The following is a 27,601-nucleotide window of genomic DNA, read 5'->3' on the forward strand; positions in this document are numbered from 1 at the left end:
AAGAGGAGAAAATTCAACTCTCACTCGAAGGGCTTTCTGACTCCTTTTAGACCTCTTCTGTTCTCCATTTGGTTGTTCTCCATGTTATTTCCATCTGAAGCGAAGTTCAATATCTTCTACTGATGGTATTTAAACATCTCTTTTTGAATCTTAAGGCTGTAACCTTACCTCTAAGCCAGTGGTTCTGAATGTAACCACATATTTCTATAAACTAGTTTATTACGTAGCTACATGCTTATTTTGAGCTAAAACAAAACAAAAGTCCATCAAGTTCAACTCTTCTAAAAGCGCAGAGTGCACATATACAGTGCAGTATAAACACACATATACAGATATACAGTATATATATACATCTTCAAGATGGACCCGCACACCAAACATTTTCAATTCAATTCTTTATTTTAATATCACTCGTGTATCCAACATTTTGGCCCTCGTTGGGGCCTTTATCAAGGACCCTTATTCAAAATAAAAATCCAAGCTTCTCTTAAGGGCAGCAGGGAATTTTACAATCTCACTGCAGTCACCATGAAGAACCCCATTATGCTGCTTCAAATGAAAGTTCTAATGGTTCTGTCTCTGGTTCATGATCTTTTCTATGGAAAGAAAGAACCCCAGTGTTGGACTGGCCCACAGGGATACCAGGAAAACTCTGGGTGGGCCCAGGTGTCAGTGGGCCCTCCTGCTACTAAACAATTGGACTATTTCATGGCGTTTTTTATTTCCTTAACAAAGTGGCTAAATAGATGGAATAATAGATTAAAGTGTGTAAAAAAAGAGACTAGGAGAATAGAGGTTGAGTGAGGAGGGGAAGAAAATAGCACTGAGAGTGGGCCCCTGATCTAATGTTTTTTTATGGGCCCCTGGGAAAAGGTTCCTGGAGGACCCCTGGTGTCCCAGTCCAACACAGAAGATGTCCCACTTTTTGTCTATAATGCCCCCAAATGTACTTTTAAAGAGTAATCCTATCCGCTCGCTCGCTCCAGAGAAAACATCCCCAAACGTGCCAGTCTTTCCTTAATTGATTTCTTTCCTTAATGGTTTGATTCTTTCAATCCTTTTACCAGTTTTTTTTCACTATTTCATTTCATTTATAGTGTAGTTGGATTTAAATAAAAATGATTTTGCATCATTTAGTTTTACAGTATCTCTCCAGTATACCTAATAGTTTTGTTTTAGGATATAAATTACTGGGGATTTACATTATGTCTAGTGCTACAAGGTTACCAAGCTAGTTGAACATATCAAGCTAATCAATAAGCACTCCTTGAATTCTATCAGTAGGAAAGATAATTGCTGATGGTAAAGCTTGTAGCGTACATGATATATCTGTGTAGTAGCAGTGCAGTCACTATTTACTATTAGGGCAATTGCTTGGGGCCTTGTAAGTTTAAGAGAGATAATTTTATTACCCCTTTGACCACATAAATCTCTTACAGTATCAAATAGAACTGTTTCCAGGGTGTGATATTCTCGCATTCAAATTCAAATTCAAGTTGGTTCTTTTAAATTCAAAATTGTGAGTTTTGCTGACAAAAAATTCCAAAATTCAAGTTTAAATTTACAATACGAAATGTAGTAAATCTGCCCCTTAATATCTTCCTCACAAACTATTAAGGTTAAACACTAAGGGGCAGATTTACATATGGTCGAATATAAATGCTTCTACTTCAAATATCGAAGTCGAAGGATTTACCGCAAATAGTTCGATCGAAAGATTTTAATCCATCGATCGAACGATTTTTCTTCGACCAAAAAATAGCTTTTTTGCTATTTTAGGTTAACATTGCACCTTGGTAGGTTTTAGGTGGCGAAGTAGGGGGTCGAAGTTTTTTTTAAAGAGACAGTACTTTGTTTATCGAATGGTCGAATATTCAAACGATTTTTAGTTTGAATCGTTCAATTCGAAGTCGAAGTCATAGTCGAAGGTCGAAGTAGCCAATTCGATGGTCGAAATAGCCAAAAAAACATTCGAAATTCGAAGTTTTTTTTATTCTATTCCTTCACTCGGGCAAAGTAAATGGGCCCCTAAGGGAAGTTCCTAGTACTAACTTAGATGGTTTTCAGTTGTAGTTCTTTCGGGTAATTGGGTTGCAAGTTTAACTTCCAGGCATTGTAACAACAATAAAAATTAAAACTTGAAGCCGGAAATAGGAATTGAATTTGAGAGAATCATATTCTATCCTGTACACTGTGAATAAAAGCAAAGGATAACTTGTGTGCACTGTTTGTATTCACAACCTCTGCAGGGGCATTATGTGGCAGCTGAAAGAGGTGTCACAAAAATCCAAAGAATTCCACTAGTTGACCCTTCTTTTTTTCTGTACTATGAACTGTAAGAGATGAATGTACAATGATATTAGTTGTGTAGAGCTTACCAATATAGTTCATTCTCTTTCCAGAGTGTGCCTTGGCTTATCTCAACTACTGCTTTGTCTTTTTTCCAAAACCTTTTTTACCTTGACTTAAATTGACTGTATGATTCCAGTTATTTTCTTCCAAGAGGCCAACACACAGGCATTGATATGGGGCCAGCTAAGCAAGGGCCAAGCAAGGGCATCAAAGCCTGTTGAAGTACTTTTAGAGGAACACATTAAAACCAACAGGCTAGATGTTTCCATGACCTAAGTAAATGACACCACCATAAATAGAGTAAGGCAGAAGAAAATACAGCTACAATATGACAATTGCAGGATTTTTTTTATTATTTCATGGCTGAATGACGACTATGCTTTATAGATAAATTACTCTCCTATTTCCACTCCCACACTATATAGAGAATTATAAAGAAATTATAAAACTGTGAGGCAAATTTCTATCCATTAAATCTTTGCCGGAATCTTGATCAAACCGGAAAAAAAAATATCCTATTGGTTCCATCGACATTAACGGAAATCAAAACGTTTAATTGACTCCTAAAAGATATCAAAATCCCACAGTAGGCTATGGGAAATGTTCATTTATTTTCCATCTTATCAATGGATATTAGGGGGCAAATTCACCAAGGGTCGAATATCGAGGGTTAATTAACCCTCGATATTCGACTGGGAATTAAAATCCTTCGACTTCGAATATCGTAGTCGAAGGATTTTAGCGCAAAAACTGCGATCGAACGATATATCCTTTGATCGAACGATTAAATCCTTTGAAACGAACGATTCGAAGGATTTTTATCCAACGATCGAACGATTATCCTTCGACCAAAAAAACTTAGGCAAGCCTATGGGGACCTTCCCCATAGGCTAACATTGGGTTCGGTAGGTTTTAGATGGCGAACTAGGGGGTCGAAGTTTTTTCTTAAAGAGACAGTACTTCGACTATCGAATGGTCGAATAGTCGAACGATTTTTAGTTCGATTCCTTCGATTTGAAATCGTAGTCGAAGGTCGAAGTAGCCCATTCGATGGTCGAAGTAGCCCAAAAAACACTTCGAAATTCAAAGTTTTTTTACTTCGAAGCCTTCACTCGAGCTTGGTGAATTGGCCCCTAAATATTGATAATAATCAAATCCCCTTTCCTGGGAGCACAACTAGAATTTCCAGGGAGCTCATTATGGATTCATTATTTTAGTAAAAACTTACACTGATCATTTAAAAAACATTCAATAATGATATATGATAAATTGGCCCCTGCGTCTTGCCTACTAGTGTTCTAATGTTTTATATTGTTAGTGCAGATTTCCTGATTAGGACTTGTATATCTGCTTATCAGGGAGTTTTGATCAATGATCAATATCATTTAAAAATTAAATTGAAATCATGACTCTGAGCCAAATACCACCAGAGTCTTCACATCATTGTCCGTATTGTGTAAACCTAGACAATGCAATGGCTATACAATGCTTGTCCTATATAAAGTCAGCAGATGCTGTGGCTGAAACCATGAAAGCAGGTACCTCACTGGATTGGTACTACCAGCCCAAGCAGACAACCCCCAGGACATAGCTGCTGACATCACCTGTTATAGCTTGTTCTTTTCAAAGTAGGTGAAGATCTGAGCAAGCACCCTTATGGAAGATAAAAATGTTGTGCCTTCAGGCCCAATGTTTAATTATAGCTTTTGGAATGCAAAACCGGCCGACTACATTGCCCCCTTCTGATGTGCGTGCACGCGCAGAGGAACGCACGCATCCAAAGAAGTACTGGATTGATGCCACAGGTGGGGAAACAAGGGTCTAAACTAGGGGCAAGGCGGCAAAAGAGGTACTGTGCCTGGCACCCCTCCACCTTTGTGCGCTAGGCACCTGCCTCTTCTTCCTACCCCTAGTTCCGGCCCTGGCCAAGTATACATTATATACAAGAACACTTTATAAAAACCACAAGCGTCCCTGAGCCACCTGAAAAAAGGACAATTAGGTTGATATTTAGGGGTGAATATGTATTTTTCTTTGACTATGACTGTATAAGAGTGTAATGGGATCTCCATAAATACTTATACACCTGCGTTTATTCAAATATTTGTTTGTAAATGATTGCTGGAAACAGCACTTCCATGTTTGAAATAAGATCCCAGAGCTTTCACTGTTTGAAGGACCCTTATTTAAGCTAAAAAAAACCAAGACTACATATTTCAAATGATATCAAGACATTTACAGACAGAAAATCACAATACTCTGCTTTACAATATGTACAATTTTTTTTGGCTAACTAATGAAATAATGCAAAGAATTTATGTGAAAAAATACATGTATAATGTAATCAGCCAACGTGGAACCACAGGGAAAAAAACACTATTTAAGTGATTGTGATGAGCAGAAGGAAGCTTAACCAGCTCAACCCAAGATGAGCAAATGACCTGTAAATCTCACCAGATCCTTAGGGTAAAAGAAACTGCAAAATGCTGTGACAAGCAATAGCTTTATGTGTGGAATATGACGCACCCTTGCACTACGGACATATTAAGCCATGATCCCACAGCGCTCGAAGTATCCGGCACTTCTCTTCACAAAAGTAGCACAATCACCCAAATGTCATACTGCTTTCAAGTGGAAATAAAAAGAGGGAGAGAAATAGATCAACAGATAATGATAACAAAGAAACATATGGAACTGTGAGGGTCTAACCACCTGAAAAACCAAATTATCTGCAAAAAGGTAAATCCTTATTATACAACTATAATAGACTGTTTACATAGAAACAAAAGATCTCACAATATTATATAATCAGAGGGTGGAATGAACAAAAGCCACTAAAAATAGACTTAAATAAACCAAAAGGTGCTGAAAACATTCTTCCTCCGTTTATCTGTACTGATACATCTCGGTGAGAGGCAGCCACTGTGTCTGTAAGAAGGATTTTTTCATTAATAGGGTCGTTGTTTTTTTTTATTTGAAATAGCAAGATCACAATAGAAAAGAAAAACCTACACATACAAAGAGTATATCCCTCTTGGAATATCATGAAATTGATTTCTGTAACATTTAGGGGCAGATTTTTCAAAGGTTGAGTTGAATTTTCGCATGAAAATAATTCAAAATTTGAGCTATTTTTTGTGTATTTTGACTAGGGAATAGTCCAAATTCAAATTGAATTTGAAAAAAAATTTGGATATCGAAATTTATCATGTACGGTCTCTTTAAAAATTTGACTTTGACCATTGACCATCTAAAACCTGCCAAAATGCTGTTATAGCCTATGGGGGACCTTCTAGAGCCTATTTGGAGTCAATTGGTGGACTTTGAAAAATCTAAATTTTTTGGGGGGGAAAACGATCTAATGCGCTATTCCTTTCATTCGAATGATTCGAATTTGGCCGAATACAGACCTATTCGATCGAAAACAGACCTATTCAACACAAAAAAACTTTGACTTAAGTTTGGTTGGTTTTTTTTTAATTCGAATTTCGACGTTTTTTCAATTCGAAATTCAACCCTTGATAAATATGCCCTATAGTGATGAACTAATCTGTCCCATTTCACTTCACGGAAAAATTTGCAAAACCCATTGAATTCAATAAGTGTCAACTTTTTTTTACGCGCTAACAATTTCTTCCCACTCTCAATGCATTAAAGTCAATGGGTGTTTTTCTTGTGGCGACTTTTTTGTCTCGGCAACTAATGATAAGCGAAATTTTGACACAAAAATTATGTCCCTAGACGCCAATGGGTGGAAAAAATTGTAGCACCAAAAAAAATGACACCCATAAACTTCAATACATTTTGGCGAATTTTCACCATTTCGCGAATTTTTGGAGAAGTGAAACAGGTCAGATTAATGCGACAATTTTGTTTTGACAATTTTTTTGTCGCAGCTGTGAATCCATGCCTGGCAAAAACATTCACTCATCACTAGTAACATATATAAATGTGTGTTTCTAAGTTAAACTAAGGGGCAGATGTATCAAGGGTCGAATATCGAGGGTTAATTAAAATCAAATATAGAGGCCGAATTAAAATCCTTCGACTTCGAATATCGAACGATTCAAAGGATTTTAATCCATCGATCGAAGGATTATCCTTCAATCAAAAAATTGTTGGCAAGCCTATGGGGACCTTCCCCATAGGCTAACATTGGCCTCGGTAGGTTTTAGGTGGCGAACTACGGGGTAAAAGAAATTTTTAAAGAGACAGTACTTCGATTATCGAATGGTCGAATATTCGAACGATTTTTAGTTCGAATCGTTTGATTTGAAGTCGAAGGTCGTAGTCGAAGGTCGAAGTAGCCAATTCGATGGTCGAAGTAGCCAAAAAAAAACATTCGAAATTAGAACTATTTTTCCTCTATTCCTTCACTCGAACTTAGTGAATGGGCCCCCAAGTGAATTGAAAAGTGGGAATACATTTTAAAGGGACAGTAACCCCAAATGAACTGTCTTGTGCCGAAAATACTTTTGCCTATTATTTTAATTGGGCACATGTGTAAGGGTCTATTTCTTACAATAAGCAGGGCAATAGGATCACTGCACCGAGTAATTGAAAGTATTTAAACAATTAATTTTTGATGAATGTATTTTGCCAAGAACTTCTTTTGCAAGGTCCTACCATTTTTGTAGGACTTTTCAAAGGGTGAACAGACCCTTTAAATGTAACCAGGAATATAGCAAATCTTACTTTTAAAATATCTGCAAAAAAAAGTGATTTTCTGTTTCCATCATGCTTTATACCAATCACAAGCTGCAAAGAAACAAACAAAATGGGGCACATTTATCAAGGGTCGAATTTCGAAGTTAAAAAAATTGGCCAAATTCGATAGTCGAACTATACTTTTTGAATTTTTTGGCCATTTTTTGGCCATTTTCGGTCTAATTAAAATCGTTCGATCGATCGTAGGAATCGTTCAAACGAACGACTCGCACGATTTCATCAATTGATCGATCGATTCTCAAAAAAAATACTTTGACTTTTTAAAACGTAGCCAAATTTTGGTTATAGGTTCTAGGAGGTTCCCATATGCTAACATAGCAATTCGGCAGGTTTAAGGTGGCAAAGTTTTTTAAAGAGACAGTACTTTGATTTTCGAATGCTCGAATATTCAAAGTATTTTCAATTTGAATCAAAGTCAAAGTCGAATTTGGCCCATTCGATGGTCGAAGTACCCAAAAAATACTTCAAAATTCAAAGTTTTTTAATGCGAAAATTCACTTCGACCCTTAGTAAATGTGTCCCTAAATGTTGGTTTATCCCAATATATAGGGGTTTTGATCCGAACTGCCCGTTTTTTTGAAGGGCAGGATTCCCTGAGATTGATGTGGCAATTGGTCAATCGCTGAGTTATAGCCCAGTCCCTCTATGTCACAAGTGAGACGGGCTCCCTATATGTTATGGCCCCGCCTCCCATCTGCAATTAGTCGGGAGAAAAGATGGCAACCCTACACGGACATATCTGAGCAGATGAAGCTTTTTTTCCAACATGAATCAAGACAAGCTTGTGACATCAGTCCGGCACCATGCAACACAACATATTGCTGGTTATCAAGCTAATTAGCAGCACAAATATCACTGACCAGCACCTGACTCAACACTTTCCAGGTTTATGGGGACCTTTCACATACACATGCATTTGATCCCAAACATATAGCATTGTCTCTTCATTCTGAATATTTCACTTACTCAACAGCTGTTTTTTCAACTTTCCCAGCAGATGTACCATTTTCCTCACTAATTTCTTCAACGTTGGGAAATGACACCAGTAAGAGCTGTTTAGCAAGCAGTGCATTTGTATCAATCTGATGATGTTTTTCCCTCTATAATTTAAGCTCCTTTCCTTGCTGGTCCTGCAGTTTACCAGCTGTCATTTTCCGTGCAGTGTAAACAAGTGGATGTGAACAGCTTTAGGGAGTCAGTCAGCGCCAGAGCATTTCTTTCTCAAATACTTTCCTTTTTTTTATAGAATGTCATTCTTCACATTGTAATTAGGCAACACAAAGGTGGCGTGTGCACAGCATATTTTTCACAATGCCTTTCTAAAGAAGAAACGAATCTGCAACTGCCTGTTTCAGTGCTTTTAACCACCCTCTGTAGTGGTAGATGTTTGCAAAGATTACAATTTCTAACAATATATGCGGATATGGGCTAAGTACGGATATGGGTTTATGTGCAGCAAAGAAAACATGGATAGGTCTATAAATCTAACCTGAAAAAGTTTGCAAGGATTCAAAAAAAGACAAGGCAGGTGGTCCCTGCCCCCAAAGTACTCACAATGGACTTGGGGAAAAGTTACATTGGCACTGACACATGCAAAGGCTCTTTTAGAATCACAAGACCAAGTTGAGTACCATATTGGACACAAATAGGGTTGCCAACTTTCCCTGTCACTATGTCCAGCAGGAAGAGGGCAGTGACATCACTGGGTGGGCGGTGACGTTGCAAGGGCTGGGTGGTGTCGTCATAGGGCAGAGCTATGAATTGGCAATTGATAATTGGCTGATTGCCACATCAGCGGAAAACCCTGTTTCCCCGATTTGGAAAACCAGGCAGGCAGTTTTGACCCAGGCAGCCATTCCAAAATCAGGGCTCTCTGGGGCAACTTTGGACAGGTGGCAAACCTAGACACAAAATCAATTATATACAGAAAGGTTAGGCTTCATTGCAACTGGTATTGATTGCCCCTTTAGCCTACTCTGTGCACACAAGGAAACCCTGGACCTTCCATCATACCGAATCTACCTGTAGGTTGTATCAACTGAAACCAACTTGCAGCAAGTAAATTGGACCTAATGCCATTATTAACAGCAGAACTGACACCATTCCAACATGAAATTCCATAAAAGGTGTAAAATGTGTTGGTTGTGTAACCCACTGCATGAAACAGCTGATCAGTACATGCTATCTACTGAGTGCTTGCTATGGGTTGCTAGAGCAGAAGCAGATTTTGAGCTCTTTTTACATTACCCACATAATACCTTAACTCATTGACCACTGATCTCCCTTTCAAAAGAACAAACATTGATTAAACATATCACAAGTGATGCAATTAATACATAAAAATGTGTGTTTTGCTACGAAAATCACATGAAAATTACAGATTGTTTCTCATAGTTCTTATTCACTTGAATGGGAGATGATGGCCTATGAACTGAAACATTGATAAAGCATTAATCTTCAATCCATTTTCAGATCCCATCAGGAGAGTAATTGTTTGTGGGAGGGTTGATTGCTATATATAAGGGAAAACAAATTTAATTTCATACCCCCCACCTTCAAAACTCTATATATATATATATATATATATATATATATATATATATATATATATATATATATATATATATATATATATAATGGATATTGACAATTTTTAAGTCGGATGAAGACTCCAATGGATGAAAAAAAATTGTTGCGCATCAAAATTTGTCAGAGCTCCTTGTGCGTCAACAAAAAATTTGTCTCCAATAGACTTTAATGCGTTTGGCAATTTTTTCTCCATTTCATAAACTTTTGGCCAAGCATAATGGTTCGGATTCACCTATAACTAGTATGAAGAACTTGTCTCTTTCCTTTTAATAAGCTATCTCATGCTACTTTTCATTTGGGCCACCCTGCCTGAATCCTGGTACCTACCTGTGTAACTGCTGTCTCAGAAGATGATGGTGCCATTTGGGAAAAGAGACTAAGCCCTGACAGGCTGGGACATTTGTTCTCTCTGAACTTTGGCCCACCCCCCATCAAGTCAGATGTCAACTCCTGAGACAGTGACATCATGTTTTTTTAGTGTGTGACACAAGTCTACAACATGGTGTCAAAGCTATCTATCTAATCTATCTATCTATCTATCTATCTATCTATCTATCTATCTATCTATTATCTAATAGCTATCATCAGCAGCAGTAGCATCATCATCTAACTATCTTGACTGATTTTTTTTTTGTTACTCTGAAAAAAAAGGCTACTCAATGCAACTTGAGAAAAAAAAATCTCCACTTTATACTTTATGAATCTTTATCTTTGATGCTAAATAGAAGTGAAATAGATCCTAAGACTTTCTCTCTCATGTTCTCCAGTTGTCTCTTTAGGGAGAGTGGTCCTATGCTTAGCTAAGGTTGTTTCCCTATACACAGAGCATGGCATGGGGGGCTCCAATCCAGACTTCAGCAAACAATCTACTGTTTTTTTACTGGAGGCTCTATATGAGAAAAATCAAATAACATTTACAGTTAATATCATTATAAAACCCATGGTTCTGCAGGCTGCCTTCTGGGTAACAAGTAAAATTCTATACTTAAAGAGAATAACTAGTAAAATACAACAAATAAGATCAGGTCACAGACATTAGGCCAGATTTTATTTTGCTATATAATTCACGAATTCAGATCAATGTGAAGTTAAATCTAATATTTGTTAACTAATTAATATTTGTTTCATAATTAGGTTTCTCTTTCTTCTTCACCTGAAGTAGGACTCTCAGTTGGTGCCTTTTAAGGTGCCTCTTGCTACTCTATATATGAAAGTACTACCCTGTAAACTTTGTTGATCCATTATAACATGGATCAAATGGGTCGTTTGTGGAGCGGACGGGGGTGGGTATCCTTTTTTGCAAGATGTCGTATATGTGGCCTTTGATGGCTGAAGGTATACTAGGTACTATTTATGGTGGTGGATGACCGTGGTTGAGTGGTATCTTGCTAGCAGATGACTTTGGCATTTTTATCTAAGGGTGGAGGAGCCTATTCTATGAGCCAGGAGGAGGTTTACAGCTACAGAACATGGACATTTGGTTTATCGAATGGCAGACCCGCAGGGGCTCATGAGTTATAATTCCTGATATTTAAATAGCTCCAATTATTGATAGTTTTTCATTGCTTGGAATATAATAAAGCTTTGGCAAATATCTATCCAACAATAACTTTGTGGATGGGGTTTCTGTGAGCAAGTGACGGTCTATGTCTAGGTCATTCATGTGGCCTACTCTTAGAAACAATTCACAATGTATTTCTATCAATATTTCACCGACTTTAAAAAAGCCACATGGGTGTTACCAGTAAGCTCACCCACCCACTACCACCTACATCATAACCCCACAGTTCTGCATGATTTAAGCCTCTTGCCCCCATGTAACAGAATAATAATTTGTAAAATGTCCAAATATTTCAATGGGACATTTTGGAAAGTATGCATTATGTTTATTTCTTCATATGTTGTGCAGGCACGCTGGCAGACTATAGGTTAATTGATTTTAAAAATTCAAGAAGGTCTTCACGACAAGTTTTAAGATCAAGTATGAAAAACTGATTGAATTTGTTGCACATAAATCAACTGAGTGCGATAACAGTCCTACGAGAGAAGGAACTCTAGTTTATTCTTAGAAATACTGTAAGCTCATGTGTGTGTATATGTACTGATAAAGAAGCAGCCATTGCCATAACAATTACTCACATTCAGGTTGCCCATGAATAAATAAATATATATATATATATATATATATACACTTGCTGTTATGAATGCTTTTTAGGCCAGAGAAATGTGCTTCGCTCAAGGAATCTTTTAGCCTGGAGAAATGTAGCTTTGATTTGCTCACAGCCCTTTCTAAATCATATCCATTAGATCATAAGCATAGTGCTTTTTGCCTGAGCTTGAAAACAAAGCCAGATTAATTGCTTGGCTCTTGCTCCTTAGCTTGGTTGAGGTGATGCATTCAGTCTCCTGTGGTAGTGGGATTCAGAACACCATTTCAACTAAAATCCCTGATGACTGATTTATGAACAAGTACAGCATCCGATCCTTAGGATGAAGAGACAATCCATTTTTTTGAGACAAGATAAGCCACTATGCTGTCAGTTAAGAAAAATTGGATCTTAGATGAGGGACAGACATGTCCAGAATATTACTTCAAGGCTAAATGTATTTCATGGCTAGACCACAATAATAATCTCCCAAGACTTAAAAAGATCTCTGCTATATACTGAGCAATAACGTTGCATATATATATATATATATATATATATATATATATATATATATCTTATCCAAAAAGAAAACTTAAATCCTCAGTTTGAAAAATAACCAAGGATTGTGCTAGTTTTTTTTAAGTCAAAGCTGGAAGCCACAGCCTCAACCACACGGTATAATGCAAATCTACAAGGGTTGCTCGTTGTATTTAACAAGCTAGAGGGGGTCATGTAGATCAGAGTAGGGAAGCAAGTGCAAAGCACTATGGGGCACAAAGGTGTTCCACTTGGTGCTTATTCAGATGGATCTTCTTCTCATGGTCTAGCTATAGTCTGTGAGGAGCCACTAAAACTAATGGCACCTTAAGCAGAAGTCTAAACTGGCTCTTCTCCAAATAAAAGGGAAATATAAAGACATCTGCCTACATAGGTCTGAATTTATCTGCCATTGCATTGTGGCCATGCTTTTGGTGCAACTCTTTAAACACTCCACACCATTCCATCAAGCTAATGATCATGGAATGTGAGGCATCAGAAGGCTCAGGCCAGTCATAGGGCAGATGGAAAGAACAGGACATCTCCTTGGCATTAGGGACACCTCATGAATACAGCACCATCAAATGTAGGCAGCATGGTATTCATGGGGAAGTAGCTTCAGGTCTCTTCAAAATGGAGTACAGAGATTTACAACAATTTGGCAACATGGCATCAGTGCAAAGTGCAATAAACAGACACATTGCTTCTGTTTTTGAACTTTTTACGCAGCCTTGGGGTTAATAAATGAACCTTTATGTCGTTATACTTCCCTTTCACTTGCAACCAATAGAAGTAACATGGAAGGGACATCTCTACTTATAACTGATGGGCTTTTTCCTTTGAATCAAACATAAAACTAAAGAAAAGGAGGACTGAACTGATGGTGATGAGAAACATGCAAAATTGAGTCTTTATAACATTATGAAGCAGCACGTTTAATTTGAAGTGCTCATAAGAGAGTTACTATAACTGCTATTGAGCATTTTAAGTTGACTCAAAATGCACTAATTCCTGCTTTTTGTGTATTTCATGAGCGATAAAATGTTAACTATGATCAATAGAGTTTTCCAATAATAGCGCAAAAGCCACATTTGCATATGTAAAGTTCACGTGTATTGGAAACTCAATATGATAGATCCTTGAAAGTGTGGAGATCATGGGCAATGGGAAACAACCTTCTCATTTCCTTATTCAACGGCCATGAAAGCAACAGTCAATGAACAAGATTGTAACATATGTAAGATAGTCACCACATTCTTCTTGCCAATTTTAAAGAAGAAGTGGGCAGCACACTTACCATAGCATTTAACCTTCACAAAATAACCCCTAAACCCACTCAGGGGTCTTTGTTTAGGGCTGAGATTTGCATCCCCTGCTCCTTGCCCGCTCGTGCAGCAGTAGGAAAGAGAGCAACTGGGGAGGGGGTTCTAACAACTGTAGCTGAAGAAGTCCTGGTGGTCCGGGCCCCGGCATGGGGTCTGATTCCTCTATAGTTTCAATAATGATGCTGATCCCTACCTGTCTAAGCACTGAGCGGTATGAATTTGAGAGGCTAGGGTATGACTCAAGAAGCTTCTAGATTTAGGTGACCACAAATATTCTACTGTTAGTTATATAAGGAACAAGAAAGGGCTGGGCCGAGAATTGGAGAATGTGGTCTGACATCATTAAAAATGGGACCACCCATGCAGAGCTATAAATACGTAGATCCCTCCATGGCTAGGATTACTAGCTACTGTATATATGCTATATGTGCCATCACACATACTCCCCCCATATCAGTATGTACAATGTCAGAGGCAAATCAGATGATCTTCCGTACATATATCTGTGTAGATGAACATTAAGAGGGTTATTTTCTAAACTCATTCTTTTTTTCTTATAAAACAAACTCAACCTAACGCCCATCAATGAATTTGGCTTATTTACTAATATTTTAGGTCGTAAAAATCAGATCGTAATAAAACCTCAACCTTCTTGAGTTCACAAACGAAAAAAAATTGAAAATTCGATTCATACGACTTTAAGACTTTTGGTATGTTATAGAAAGGCTAATTCTAAGCAATTTAATATATCATTATTTATCGTTTTTAATTATTTGCCTTTTTTCTGACTCTTTCCAGCTTTCAAATGGGGGGTCACTGACCCCATCTAATAACAAATGTATTGTTATTGCTACTTGTTAATTCTCATCTTTCTATTTGGGCCTCTCCTATTCATATTCCAGTCTCTTGTTCAAATCAATGCATGGTTGCTAGGGGAAATTGGATCCTAGCAACTTGGCTGCTGAAATTGCAAACTGAAGAGTTGCTGAATTAAAAGCTAAATAAAAGTAATAAAATATGAAAACCAATAGCAAATTGTCCCAGAATATCACTACATCATGCTAAAAGTTCATTTAAAGGTGAACAACCCCTTTAAAAGGACAGCTGCCATGAACTTTTACATGAATTGAAGTTTTCTGACTTTTATTTTAGCAGCTTCAGGGCATAATAAATCTTGAAAAATTTTTTAATAAATAGCGTAACCCCCTAGAAATGAAAAATAACCCCCCACTGCACACTGTTGTTTTTTAGTGATTCATTTTTTCCCACTATTATTATCCATTATTTTGGGTAGGGCCTCCAATTAATGCATAGACCCCCACCGCAGCGTTTCCTTTCAGCTAAAGCAGATGCCATTAGTGTTTAGTATATGGAGCTCTGACCACAAACGAATCTTTCGCACAAACATATTAGTCATTCATGTCCCTAAAACACCACTGTGATTTTATTCATACAAACTCAATACACATAATGCCCAACATTTGTTTTTTTTTGTTTGTTTTTTCTAATAGAAACAATTCTATTCTGTAGAGAGTACACATTACATTTGTGTTTTATCATTTTTAATTGTTTATGAAAGTTGAAATTAAAAAAAAAAAAAAAGCTCTTCTTGCTGCCTAAGTAGTAGAAGCAGAGATATATATAATTCATGTTATATTGGGAATACTGATCACATTAAGCAGCCCGGGAGGTAAGTGTTTAGATTTGCTACTCCAGCTAGAGTCCATATGTTTTAGTTCAGACTCCCAGTCTGTCATATGCATATAGGCTTTTATTCTTCTACAGGAATCAGTCAATACAGGTATGGAATCCGTTATCCAGAAACCCCTTATCCAGAAAGCTCTGAATTACGGAGAGGCTGTCTCCCTTAGACTCCATTTTATCCAAATAACCCAAATCATTTTAAAAAGCTATTTCCTTTTTCTGTGTAATAATAAAACAGTAGATTGTACTTGATCCCAACTAAGATCTAATTAATCCTTATTGGAAGCAAAACCAGCCAATTGGGTTTATTTCATGTTTACATGATTCTCTAGACTTAAGGGATGAAGATCTAATTTATGGAAAGACTCCTTTTCTGGGAAGCCCTGAGCCTTCTGGATAACAAGTCCCATATCTGTACAATAGTAATACCTTTATATCCATGTGATCAACAATATTTTTATTGTAGCCATTCTATTATAAATATATAAATCATATCAGCTATAGACATGAACATATCTGAAATCAATCAATCAAATGTTGACGCAAATACAGTCCGACTATAGTCCTATTAACACGCCAAAAGCTGCGAAGCTGCATTAAACCTCTGTTCATTTCAATAATCGACTGAAAAGGCTGAAAGAACTGAGATTATCCACTTGGAAGTTACATTTAAAACGTACAGGCATTGCTCATGTTGGTTACTGTACCAGATTCTACAGGTACAGGATCTGTTATCTGGAAACCCCTTATCCAGAAACTTCCGAATTACTATCTCTCCAAAAAATCCCAGTTTTCCTTTTTCTGTGTAATAATAAAACAGTGGCTTGTACTTGATCCCAACTAAGATATAATTAATCCTTATTGGAAGCAAAACCAGCCTATTGGGCTTATTTAATGTTTACATGATTTTCTAGTAGAATAAAGGTATGAAGATCCAAATTACAGAAAGATCTATTCTCTGGAAAACCCCAGGTCCCGAGTATTCCGTATAACAGGTCCCATACCTGTACATGGATTTTAGCCAACGTATAACAGATATTTATGTGAAAAGGTTTTACCATATAAATTATAGCACAAACTGAGTATTGTATTTCTGTAGGACAAACAGTAGCTGTTGAAAAAGATAAATGTGCCTGGCTATTCATATTCATAGAGCAGATATTGCAGCCTGCAAGCAGCTCCTGGGAGGGAATAATCTCCAGTATACAGACAACCAGGGGAAAGGTGCACTCTCATAAGGAACAACGGTCCAATTGTCAAAATATTCAATTACTCGTCTTGAAACAAATCATCATCTGTTTTATTATTGTCCAGGGGAAGATGAAATAATCACTATCAAGGTTCTGCTCTGCTCTTTGTCCCACTCGCTAGAATTACAATGAAATGACATTGTGCAGAAATGGTTATTATTGTGTTCTCTCTCTCTCTATCTCTCTCTCTTTTATATTTTTAACATTAAAGGGTCAGTTGCAGCAGAAACTGAATGAATAGGATGATCGTATGATTAGATCTGTCTGTTCAGCCTTAAACAATATGTATTCCTCTCTGACCTGTTTGGTAGGAGAAGGGTTTATATCCAATGTGTGTGTGTGCTGAGAGCCACGGGAGGCATTTGTTTATCGGCATTTATGTGCTAAATAGCTTCTCCATTAACCCGCTATGCAAAATGGGTCATAAATATTAAATGGCGGCATCCAGGCTATATAGCACAGGTATGGGATCCTTTATCCGGAAACCCATTATCCAGAAAGCTCCAAATTATGGAAAGGTTGCCTCCCATAGATGCAATTTATCCAAATAATCCAATTCTTTTAAAATGATTTCCTTTTTCTCTGTAATAATAAAAGAGTAGCTTGTACTTGATCCCAACTAAGATATAATTAATCCTTATTGGAAGTAATACCAGCCTATTGGGTTTATTTAATGTTAACATGATTTTCTAGTAGACTTAAGATATAAAGATCCAAATTATTATCCGGAAAACCCCAGGTCCTGATCATTCTGGATAACAGGTCCAATACCTGTAGTATAGTAGCTACTTTATCTAAACACCACAAGCACTCCCAGGAAAGATAGCACAAAAGTGGGCAAACAGTGCATTAGATGGCTATAAAGCCCATGTTACTGGCCCTTTAATGTAAAGTCAATTCTAAAAGTGATTTTTTCCTTCTTGAAAATATTCACCACTGTGTTTGTAATGACTATGTTACATTTTAGAAATGTGTTTCTATTTCTGCTTTATTCATATATAATTGCCATACAGCCATACTGCCACGGGCTTGTTGACGCAACGAGTGCAAGGTGCAAAGTCTCACTCAGTCTGCCATGTTTTTTTTTACCCAGAATGCAGTGTAACCACCCACTATTATTGTGGGAGCAGCAGCTTTGCGAGGCTCACGGTGCAGTTGATTAGGTGCAGTTCATTTATGTAGGAGCCAGAGGCATAGGTTACCCTCAGTGTCACATCTCTCAATGCTGGTGTTCAATCCAGGGATCCTTAGCACCCAAGGACTTTGCACCTTGCACCTTATTCAGCAGTTTGTCAATGTGGTGCAACATGCCAAGAAGAGCATTGATACAAGAAGTCAACTTTATAATAGAAGATGCCCTCTGGCATCTTCCAGTATTGTCTGGTTACATCCCTGTCTCCTCTTACCCAAAACAGAAATGAACATATTTCCAGACTGTTTCAATGGGTTAATATGACAAAATGTACATGTTCCGCTTTCGTACTGGCTCCCTAATTGTGGCTAACTGTTTTCCAAAACTCTCCTTTGCAGCACTATGAGCATTACACCAAGGTTTTAGTTTCACCACCACCATCATCATCATCATCGTGCAACATTAATACAGAACTATAAGACACACCTCTTTTCGAAATTCAATTACACAAAGAGTTGGGTGAAGGGACAGGCAACAATTAAGACAGGGAAATATGGGTAGCGACTAAATGAAAACTACAAACATGCAGGTTTTTTTTTTTTGACTTTTAAAGTCACTGAACCAAATTCAGCTGTTTGTTCACATTTGGGAGGAGAGGAGGGAAATAGTCTTACCTTCACTGCAGTCTTTTCCCTGAAACCCGGTCTGGGAACAATCACATGTGGCTTCCTCTTTCACAACAGAACAAATCCCACCATTAAGACACACTTGGTCTTGGGCACATGGGTCGGTTTCATCCTCCATCCTGATATCATTACTGGTGACCGGAGACGAGTCTGAGAAATTGACCCGGACATTTCTTATCCAGCCTTGAAAAGGGCTATGGTCTTTGACCTCTGGAAATGTTAATTTTAATGTCGAATGGAGTTCTGGTGGGATCCCACCTATAAACAGACTGCTGAACACCGTCATGTCTCTCCGTTTTGATTTCACCTCCACCCATTTGCTCTCCTTGTCTAAAATCAAGGTGGTGTTCTTAAAGTTTCTTTTGATGACCACCGAGTGCCATTTGTTGTCGTTGACAGCGAGATCAGTCAGAAGAGAAGCTGGCTCAGCACAGAAGATGGAAAAGCTTAGCTTTAATCTGCCTTCATACAGTATCAACTCCAAGAAGTCACAGAAGCCTTCATCATCAAAGTAAACAACAAGTCCACTGGATCTTTTGGTCTTCATGTTAAAACTCATCTCACTCTCGCAGCACGCATTCCATTTAGGAAAGCGAGTCCACTGGCTTTCTGTACCAGGGAACTCCAGGCCGCAGCCAATGTCCACCATGCATCCAAGGACTAAGACCATCCAAATTATGAGCCCCCCTTGTTTAAGAACACTAGCCATTTCTGATGACTTAATGTCTTGAGGGTCCTTTAAATTGCTTTGATGTTCCAGATTGCCTCTTTAATGTAAATCTTCCCAAGGTATAAAATATATTCTTAGATCTTTGCACTATCGTACAGATAGAGTTTGCCGGCCAATGGAATGCGAATGCGGAAGGAAATCGTTGGAACCTTAGTGTTCCATTGTAACCAACATGGTGGCTTCCAAACTAATCTCCAATGGATGTAGATTTAGTGCTGATTAGGTATCCAGATAAATGTCTTATATTCACAAAAACTAAACAGGCTTCTCTTTTCTGTTCACACTACAGTTCCACTTAAGACTAATACTAAGCATGGATCATGTAGAAGATGCCATGGCAGTAAAGAAGGTGACATGAATCATCACTCATGACGTTCTGAGCTTCTTTTCCCTGCAGAAGATGATGTGCTGTCAAACAGAAGCAGCTATTTGACATGAAAATCCTAACAACTCTTCTTCTTTTCTTTCCACAACGATAATGAGATCCCATTCAGATTCGGTGTAAGATGACCCATCAATCTGGAAATAATTTAAATATAAAAAAGGGAGAATTGAGGTCTCTTGGCGAGGGGAAAAAACCCCCCCCACCATTTTCCGATATACATAACAACTGATACGGCACAAAGTCATTTAGTCAAAACATGTATTAATATCAGTCTTTTTATCTATTTTTTTTTTTTTTACACAAAAATCCATTATGGCTGCCACAGCTTATTCCTTTATCCTTTTTATCTAAATCTCACATGCTATGAAGAAATCCATACAAAGCTATCAGACACCTCCAATGTGTTTGGAAACATGATGAGGGAGAGCCCTATCATAGCAAGGTGCCTGCAAGCTGAGATGTTCGTGTGCCATAACGTTTTATTTTCACAAGGTGAAAGCAGAACAGGAATGAATCCTGGATAAGCTGTAACTGATATATCCCACTAAATTCCCTTGCCTGCTGTGCTTCCTTTTCCAGAGCAATGGAAAGATCTGCTCCTACATAGGAGCTTCTGCTCTATGATCATCTAACCCTTTTTTTTAGAGGGATATGGCTGAAACTGCAGAACTGCCTACAGTAAAACAAGGGGTTTTCCATGAATATTCATCCACTATGCCAAGGAACCCCCCCCCCCCATTCATTGGATAGTTATAGATATATATAGTTTTCTGTGTTGCAGCACATTGAAGGTATATCAGCTATATTCACTTCTAAATAAACATTCAAGTCACAGTTGGAGATATTTTTTTTTTTAGAAGAATATCTGCCTTTTTTTCCAGTAATTTGCCCTAAATCACTGTTAAGAGGAGGAACTGACAAAATGCAGCAAAAGACAATGAACACATTAGGCTGCCACTGCAAGTTCTTACATGTATTTGCCATCTTAATTTATAGCCTAGACACGGCAGCTCACAGTCTCATTAACACCCCTTTTTTTTACAAGCAGAAACGAACTCTAATTTATGGCACCGCATTGGGCTTCTTGCTCTTAACAACATTGACCGGGGCAACCAGGTGCCATAATATGCCATGAGGCAAAGTTCATGCATTAAGCATTTAGCCGGCTCCAGAGCAAGCCTTTATGTACCAGCCTGAACCAGAACCAGCACTTGCAGGTAGACCTGCTCATGAATGCTTCTCTAGCAATAGGGTGTGCATCAGAAATTGTGCCCCTCGCATTGCATAATGACACATTTGGGGAGTCGGATAACTCCACGCTACATAACATGAATGGGTTTGAATAAATATCCATGTAATTTACCCAGAGTGAGACCCATTAGCACACTTGCATGTGAGTCCACATTCCCAGCAGATATCCGCCTTCCCTCTCTTCTAAAGCACCAGGCAGGAGCATAATAGCATCAATGGCATTACCACTAAAATCAATGTTTAACTGAATGTGGCCACATGTCTCCCCAATAAGCCGAGACGAGGAGCGACAATACCTGGGAACAATACTGTACATTCATACAAACGGCAACGTCATTTACAATCCTTCTGGGGGATCCTTTATGGTCACATAGACTGTTTCTCTCCCCCATGGAAGAAAAGTCACAAACGACAACAGCAAACACAATGAGAGGTGGACTTTCAGGGAAAAAGCCTGGGATGGGCAACATAAACCTTTTCCTCTTATTTCATCATCATCATCATCATCATCATCATCATCTCTCCCAGTTCAGAGAAAATCTCTCTCTCTCTCCCCCCGTCTCCCTGGAACAGAAATAATTTGGGGTGCATGCATGGGTGCCACTAGGTCCTTCCCCCAGCCCAACATTGCCCCACACAGGCAGAGACATTGTAGATAACGCAGTTGAGAGCAGAGAATACTCCATATCCCACATCCACCCACCCCTCCCATTTTTCTTGCCCGTGTTATTCCCGTCGCAGCGACATTACGAAGACAACACGAGAGAAGAGAAAGCGATCGGAAACCCCTTGGCACCTGCGACTCTGGGAAATGGGAGAAGCGCCGCTGAGGATGAGGCTGGAGGGGCTCTACTTCATCATCACCTTTCCCAGCGGCTCTCTCTCTGATCTACGCGCAGTCGCTTCACTCTTTACCTGCGTCTTTTTGTTAATAAGTCGCGCTGATTTTGTAGCTGAAAGCAAATCGCCCGGGTGTCCGGATGAGGCGATCGCTCTGCCTTTTTCAGCGGCTCTAAAGCCCGAGCTCCTGTCACCGGGAGGGAAGGAGGGGGCGGAGGAGGGGAGGGCTCGCGTGACGCCTCTTACTGTCCGTCTGCAGACTGAGGCGGGGTCGGGCTCTGCAGCAGCTTCAGCACCGCGGACAGCGCCGTCTCCTTCTTCCTTCCCCGGAAAATCGCTATTAAACGCCTCCCCGTCTCCCTCTTCTTGGCCCCGCAGCAGAATCACAGGGATGGGATGATGATTATAGAACTTGGGCTATTATTCCGGATAAAGGGTTATTTTCTGGGAAAAAAACACGTTATTAAAAACCCTTAAACCCTCCAATGAGCCCGAGTGGGATTTTACAGCTCAGTGTCAGCTACTGAATCACTATCACAGGGAGAAGGAGAATCAGGAGGGAATTCAATGGGAACCTACGGAAATACCGTATTGCAAAGCTTTCTGAATAGGGGGTTTGCAGATAACGGATCCCATATTATTATAATTAATAACATTAACAGCTGCTCAGTGAGCAGGAGGGTCGATAACAAACTGTAGGGAGAGGAGGGGCCTGCGAGGAATAAGTCAGTAAAGTGCCAATCCCAGGGGGGAGCCAAATGTATTTTAATGATTTACCAAATGTTAGGGCACAGGGCTGCCGTTAGAAATCACTGGCAGCACAACAACATTTTCAGGGCCCAGCCCACCCTAGCCCCCAAGCCCCACCCCAGATCCCACCCGCTCCACGACATAGTTAAAAGACCACACAGACATCAGCACTAAAAACGGTAACTCCCAGTCCCACACACACACATAAGTTATAAAAAGCTATTGATGATCATGGACAGCCTTAAAGTTAACAAAAAAACAACAGTGACACCAGGGCCCCCCATTAAAGATTTTTTTTTAAAAAAAAAAAAAAAATGGTAGTCAGGGCCCCCCTATAAGTTAAAAAAAAATAATGGCATCAGCGCCCCCCTTACAAGTTATAAAAAAGAATTTGGAGCCCCAGAGAATATTTAAAAAAAAACATTGGCGGCAGGGTGCTATAGAGTATTAAAATACTACATTGGTGGCCAGGGGTTAAAAAAAAAAAACATGCGCATGCATCTGCCCCGAGAAATTTGAAGAAAGAAGAAACAGGAAGAGGATCGCTCCGTGGTGCTCACTGGAAGAACCCCCAGGCTGGTGCTCCTAATTGGTTCTTCCAGTAAGCACCATGGAGAGATCCTCTTCCGGCTTCTTCTTCCTTCTCAGGGCTGCACATGCGCAGTAGAGCGAATAACCGAACTTTAACTGGAAAGACGGCAATTTTGTTCTAGTGCGCATGCATCTGCCCCAAGAAATTTGAAGAAAGGGTAAACAGGAAGTGGATCGCTCCCTGGTTCTCGCTGGAAGAAACCCCAGCCCGGGGTTTGACGCCCATAGACTTTAATGGGCATCGTCAACATTTTGCCTGCGGCAAATTTTTGGCAAAACGAAACGGGTCAAATTCGCCCAATGCCTAACATTTGGCACCCCAAGTGAAAGAAGACTTTTTCCTTCTCCTTTAAAGCTGAAGGCCCATTGAGGAAGAATATTAATTATGAAAGCGCCACTAACAGAAATCAACAGTTTATTCATTTCTAGGGTGAAGCAGGGCAGCCATCGGGGGGGACAGGGGGGAGAGTTGTAGGGGGCCCCAAGGGTAAAGGGGGCCCGGTCACGCCACACTTACTTGATTAGCTGGGCCCCCCATCTTTTCTGAGAGCTGCTGACTTTGGGAAGACATGGACGTTTAAGGGGCCCTGGCCACCAATTTTCTTATAATGTGGGGGGGCACCAATTTTTTTTCTCATGTGGGGTCCTAGCCACCAATATTTTTTAATGGGGGGGTCCTGGCCACAAATGTTTTTTTATGGGGGGCCCTGACCACAAATATCTTTTTATTAACATGTGGGAACCCTAGCCACCAATTTTTTTTGTTTTTTTACTGTGTGGTGGGGGGCAGACCTGTAGGCGGGGCTTGCAGTGGGCGCAGCCCAGGGGGCCCAGGAAATTTTGTTGTATGGGGCCCTGTGATTTCTGATGGCGGTCCTGGGGTAAAGTGTAGGAGTGGAGTGTCGCCCCATGTCTGTCTCCCATGCACCAAATACTGACCTGTCTCCCCATCCCAAGTCTGAATTCCCACATAGTGAATAAAAGCAGGAGTGTGTGATACGCCACGAATAACAATTTTTGCCTCACACTGGTGATGTCCCAGGCCCGGATTTTCATAGTAACGCCACTGCCCTGTTGACATACGCCGCATGTCTACTGGAGGTTTTTTTTCTGTATCATAAACCCATGCCAATATTCATAACCATTTGAAAAAATGATTGTGACACGGGGATATTAATGGCTGATACATAAGGAAGAAAAACTGTAGGTCTGGATACATATGCCATATCTTCCATCATTGTGTCATGATCGTTCCATGCAATCACAAAACTAATAAAATCCGACTATAAAATATTCTCTTCCCAAGACACAAGAAGCAGCAGATAAAATCACCGAACAATAAAAGCCATCCTGTCTATTTTTATACGCGTGTTTGTAGACTACAATTATATTAGAGGGACCCGTGTTGGAATTATTCATACATTTCCCCGGCAGATAAAACCTGTAGATTTAAAGCATTCGTGGACAGTGTTTGTGTCCTTTAACTCCAGGGATACATTGTATCCGGCAATTATAGACACAGAAAGAACATCACCTGTCCAGACAAGATCAAACAAGTTGTGACTTCTAACCACTAACGATCATTAGTTCTGGGATAAAGAAGTAGGTGGAAATCACTGGGTGTGACTAATGAGGTGCAAATTAGCATTATGTTAAGAATAGGAATAAATATATTTCTACAAACTTTCAAATGAAGATACATGCTGCATGGACAGCAAATCCTGAAATATATATTCCTTGTACCGACATCATTTTCTTAATTGGCCTTTAACAAAAAAAAGAAGAGGATGATTAGTTACTAAGTGAATTAAATGGAATATGTGGGCAGGGTTGGGGGGGGTGACAGTATATGAGACGATGGAATAAATGCGACAAAAAAAAAAAAGAATAAATCTTGCATTAAACTTATATGTAAATGATATAACAGGCCCTTTGAACATTACAGAAAAGGGGAAACGACCGGCCCAACCCCTCTAACATCTGGTCTATATGTGTCCTTATAAATATTTTATCAGCTTTAGATCTAATGCACGCCATGCTTCAACAGGTTGCAAATTGGGACGCATCTATAGAGAGCAGGGAATTGCAGTTGAATGACATAAATGTAACCTCTAGAATCAAAGAAAGAATTATTCTTCCTGTTATCAGGGGCGATTTAGACCCCCTAAACTGCCGTGAGGTCCTGTGATGCAGCCGCCCCCCCCTTTCTTACATCTTCCATCAGAGCTGGTCGGGGCAGCATCGCTAGTGTAGAGAGTTCTCATGCACTAGAAGAGCCGAATTTAAACCCAGAAATTCGGCTCTTAAAGTTACCAGGAGAGGCTTTTTGCTGCCCCTGGTAAATTGTGGGAAAATTACACCTGGGGCAATGTTTTCACCTTGCCTCATGGTTGGTGCACCCCTGCTTGTTATATCCAGTGGTGTCACTAGGGGTGGAAAACCTGTACCTTGGCTAAGGTTGCCACATTTCTGTGACTTACAATCCGGTGAGGGATGGTGACGTCGCAAGGACGGGTCAGTGACATCAAGGAGGGGTTAAGATGTGGTGATCAGCGATTGGCTGATCACCATGTCGATCAAGGGGTATCCTCCCCAGTTTTCCATATTTGGAAAATCGGGCAGACTGTTTACCCGGACAGAACTTCTGAAAACTGGGTCAAAACCAGACGTGTGGCAACCCTATCCTGGGCCCCCTTCCAGTCTGTCATTTACCTCATGAAAAAAGTGCATTCAGCTGCACTTTATTCATGAGGGGCTGAGGCAGGAAGGCATATAAACGACCCCCTCGTGCCTAAAATGTCCCCTAACTTATACATTATTCAGACTGCTAGCTAGGCGGCAAACAAAATAGAACATGGGCACACTCCACATACTGCTTCTGCAAACATTCTTTTGAAAAAAGCTTCTTTTATTAATGAGATCCCAGCAAACGTTTCGGGGACGTGCCCCTTCATCCAGTGCTACTTACAAACTGTGCAAACAAAGACTTTTAAAGGGAGGTGAACTACAAGCCCCACCTTCCTTAACCACACAATTGACATCATCAAGTTAATTAACATAGTGAAATTTTTTTTTTTCTCAAATACATTATAAAAAAGGATCCATAATACCTTAATAAGGTGATTTTTCAATACTATTGATAGTCCCTTGGTGCTCATAGTCCATATAATCACGTGATCCCTTTGTGTTAAGACTGTAGATAAAAATATACAAAATTTTAAAAGTCAAAAATGCAATAAAATCTCGATTTTACAAAATCAGGCACACATAGTCCCCCATTAATAGAAACAGCAATAACTTAAATCCTCATTTAGTCCCATGGGAGCTAGTGTATTCAATTTCTCTATCCACAGAACCTCTTGCTGTAACAATATTTTGTCTTGGTTACCGCCCCTCATGGGGAATTTAACTACCTGGAGTACCAACCATCTTAGTTGTTTACTATTATGTCCATGGGTTTTAAAATGTCTACTAACTGGAGTGACATATTTCATTCTATCTAAATCACAATTATCAATCGACCTTTTGTGTTCACCAATACGCACTCTAATCTGTCTCTTTGCCTTTCCAACATATGCTTTACCACAAGGGCATTTTATCATATATATAACACCCATAGTTGTACATGTGGCAAAATCTTTCAAATCAATTATAAACCACCGGGACGCTTAGTATCATGGGTGGAGTCATTACTGCAACCCTTAAGTATATATTTGGATAAATATCTGCAACCTTTGGTACAGGATATTAAATGTTGTGTTAAGGATACAACTGATTTTCTGAACGTAGTAAATGAGATATCAAATTTGGATACTTGTACCTTTTTGTGTACTGCAGATATTCAATCATTATATACTAGTATCCCACATAATGAGGGTATAATGTATATTGAAGAAGCTTTGTATCAATATGGGTATGAATCTAGGTTGGTCATTTTTTTGGTGGAACTACTGCGGATAGTATTAACAAAGAATTATTTCAGATTCGATAGAACATTCTTCCTACAAAAACAAGGTACAAGTATGGGTAGTAATGTCGCCCCAAGTTACGCAAATATCTTTGTCTCATTTATTGAGATCATGGTTTTTTTTGAACAAACATATAGTCCATGTATAAAAAACTATCATAGGTATGTGGATGATATTTTCTTTACCTGGCATGGGGACAAAAAGACATTGGAAGATATGAGTTTTTATGGTTAAACAGATGCAGAAGGCGATGGGAGTGGAAAGGGTAAATCTCTTGGTGAGCACAGAAAATATAAAGAAACGGAATACGGAAAAGAGATTACCATTTGTCAGCACTTATAATGCACACTCTGATAGAATTAAATCTATTGTATACAGACACTGGGAAATTCTAGAGAAGGATAAACACTATGGGACCCTCTTTAGGGAGAAACCGTTGTTTTCATATAAAAGAGCTAGAAGCTTGGGAGATCAACTCACTAGAACTGATATAGGAGTGAGTTGTAGTCGCCAACCCACATTTTTTGGTACACCACAAAAAGGTACATACCCCTGATTAACATGTCAATGCTGTAGTAGCATTATAAAGGGTAATAAGTTTAACCATCCTTCTAAGGGGTATGAAATTGATTT

At 39.2% G+C, this 27,601-nt stretch overlaps 1 protein-coding gene across 29 annotated transcripts in view; it reads right to left on the reverse strand.

The window, feature by feature from the left end:
- LOC108717747 (neurexin-1) overlaps nt 1–21,879 on the reverse strand; it is an 830,073-nt gene extending 808,194 nt beyond the window's left edge. For 16 of the 29 annotated variants that reach the window (XM_041564309.1, XM_041564302.1, XM_041564297.1 and 13 more), the window contains exons 1-2: nt 21,735–21,877; nt 18,442–19,702 (exon numbers count right to left, since the gene is read on the reverse strand). In XM_041564309.1, coding sequence (XP_041420243.1) covers nt 18,442–19,162 — 721 coding nt within the window. In that variant the 5' untranslated portion in view covers nt 19,163–19,702; nt 21,735–21,877. Of the gene's footprint in view, nt 1–18,441; nt 19,703–21,734 lie in introns of all 29 variants that reach the window. The other 13 variants (XM_041564317.1, XM_041564316.1, XM_041564314.1 and 10 more) reach the window with 2 other exon arrangements.
- Nucleotides 21,880–27,601: the final 5,722 nt, after the last annotated feature.

Source organism: Xenopus laevis, chromosome 5S (assembly GCF_017654675.1).
Source record: "Xenopus laevis strain J_2021 chromosome 5S, Xenopus_laevis_v10.1, whole genome shotgun sequence".
NCBI classification, from domain to species: Eukaryota; Metazoa; Chordata; class Amphibia; order Anura; family Pipidae; genus Xenopus; species Xenopus laevis.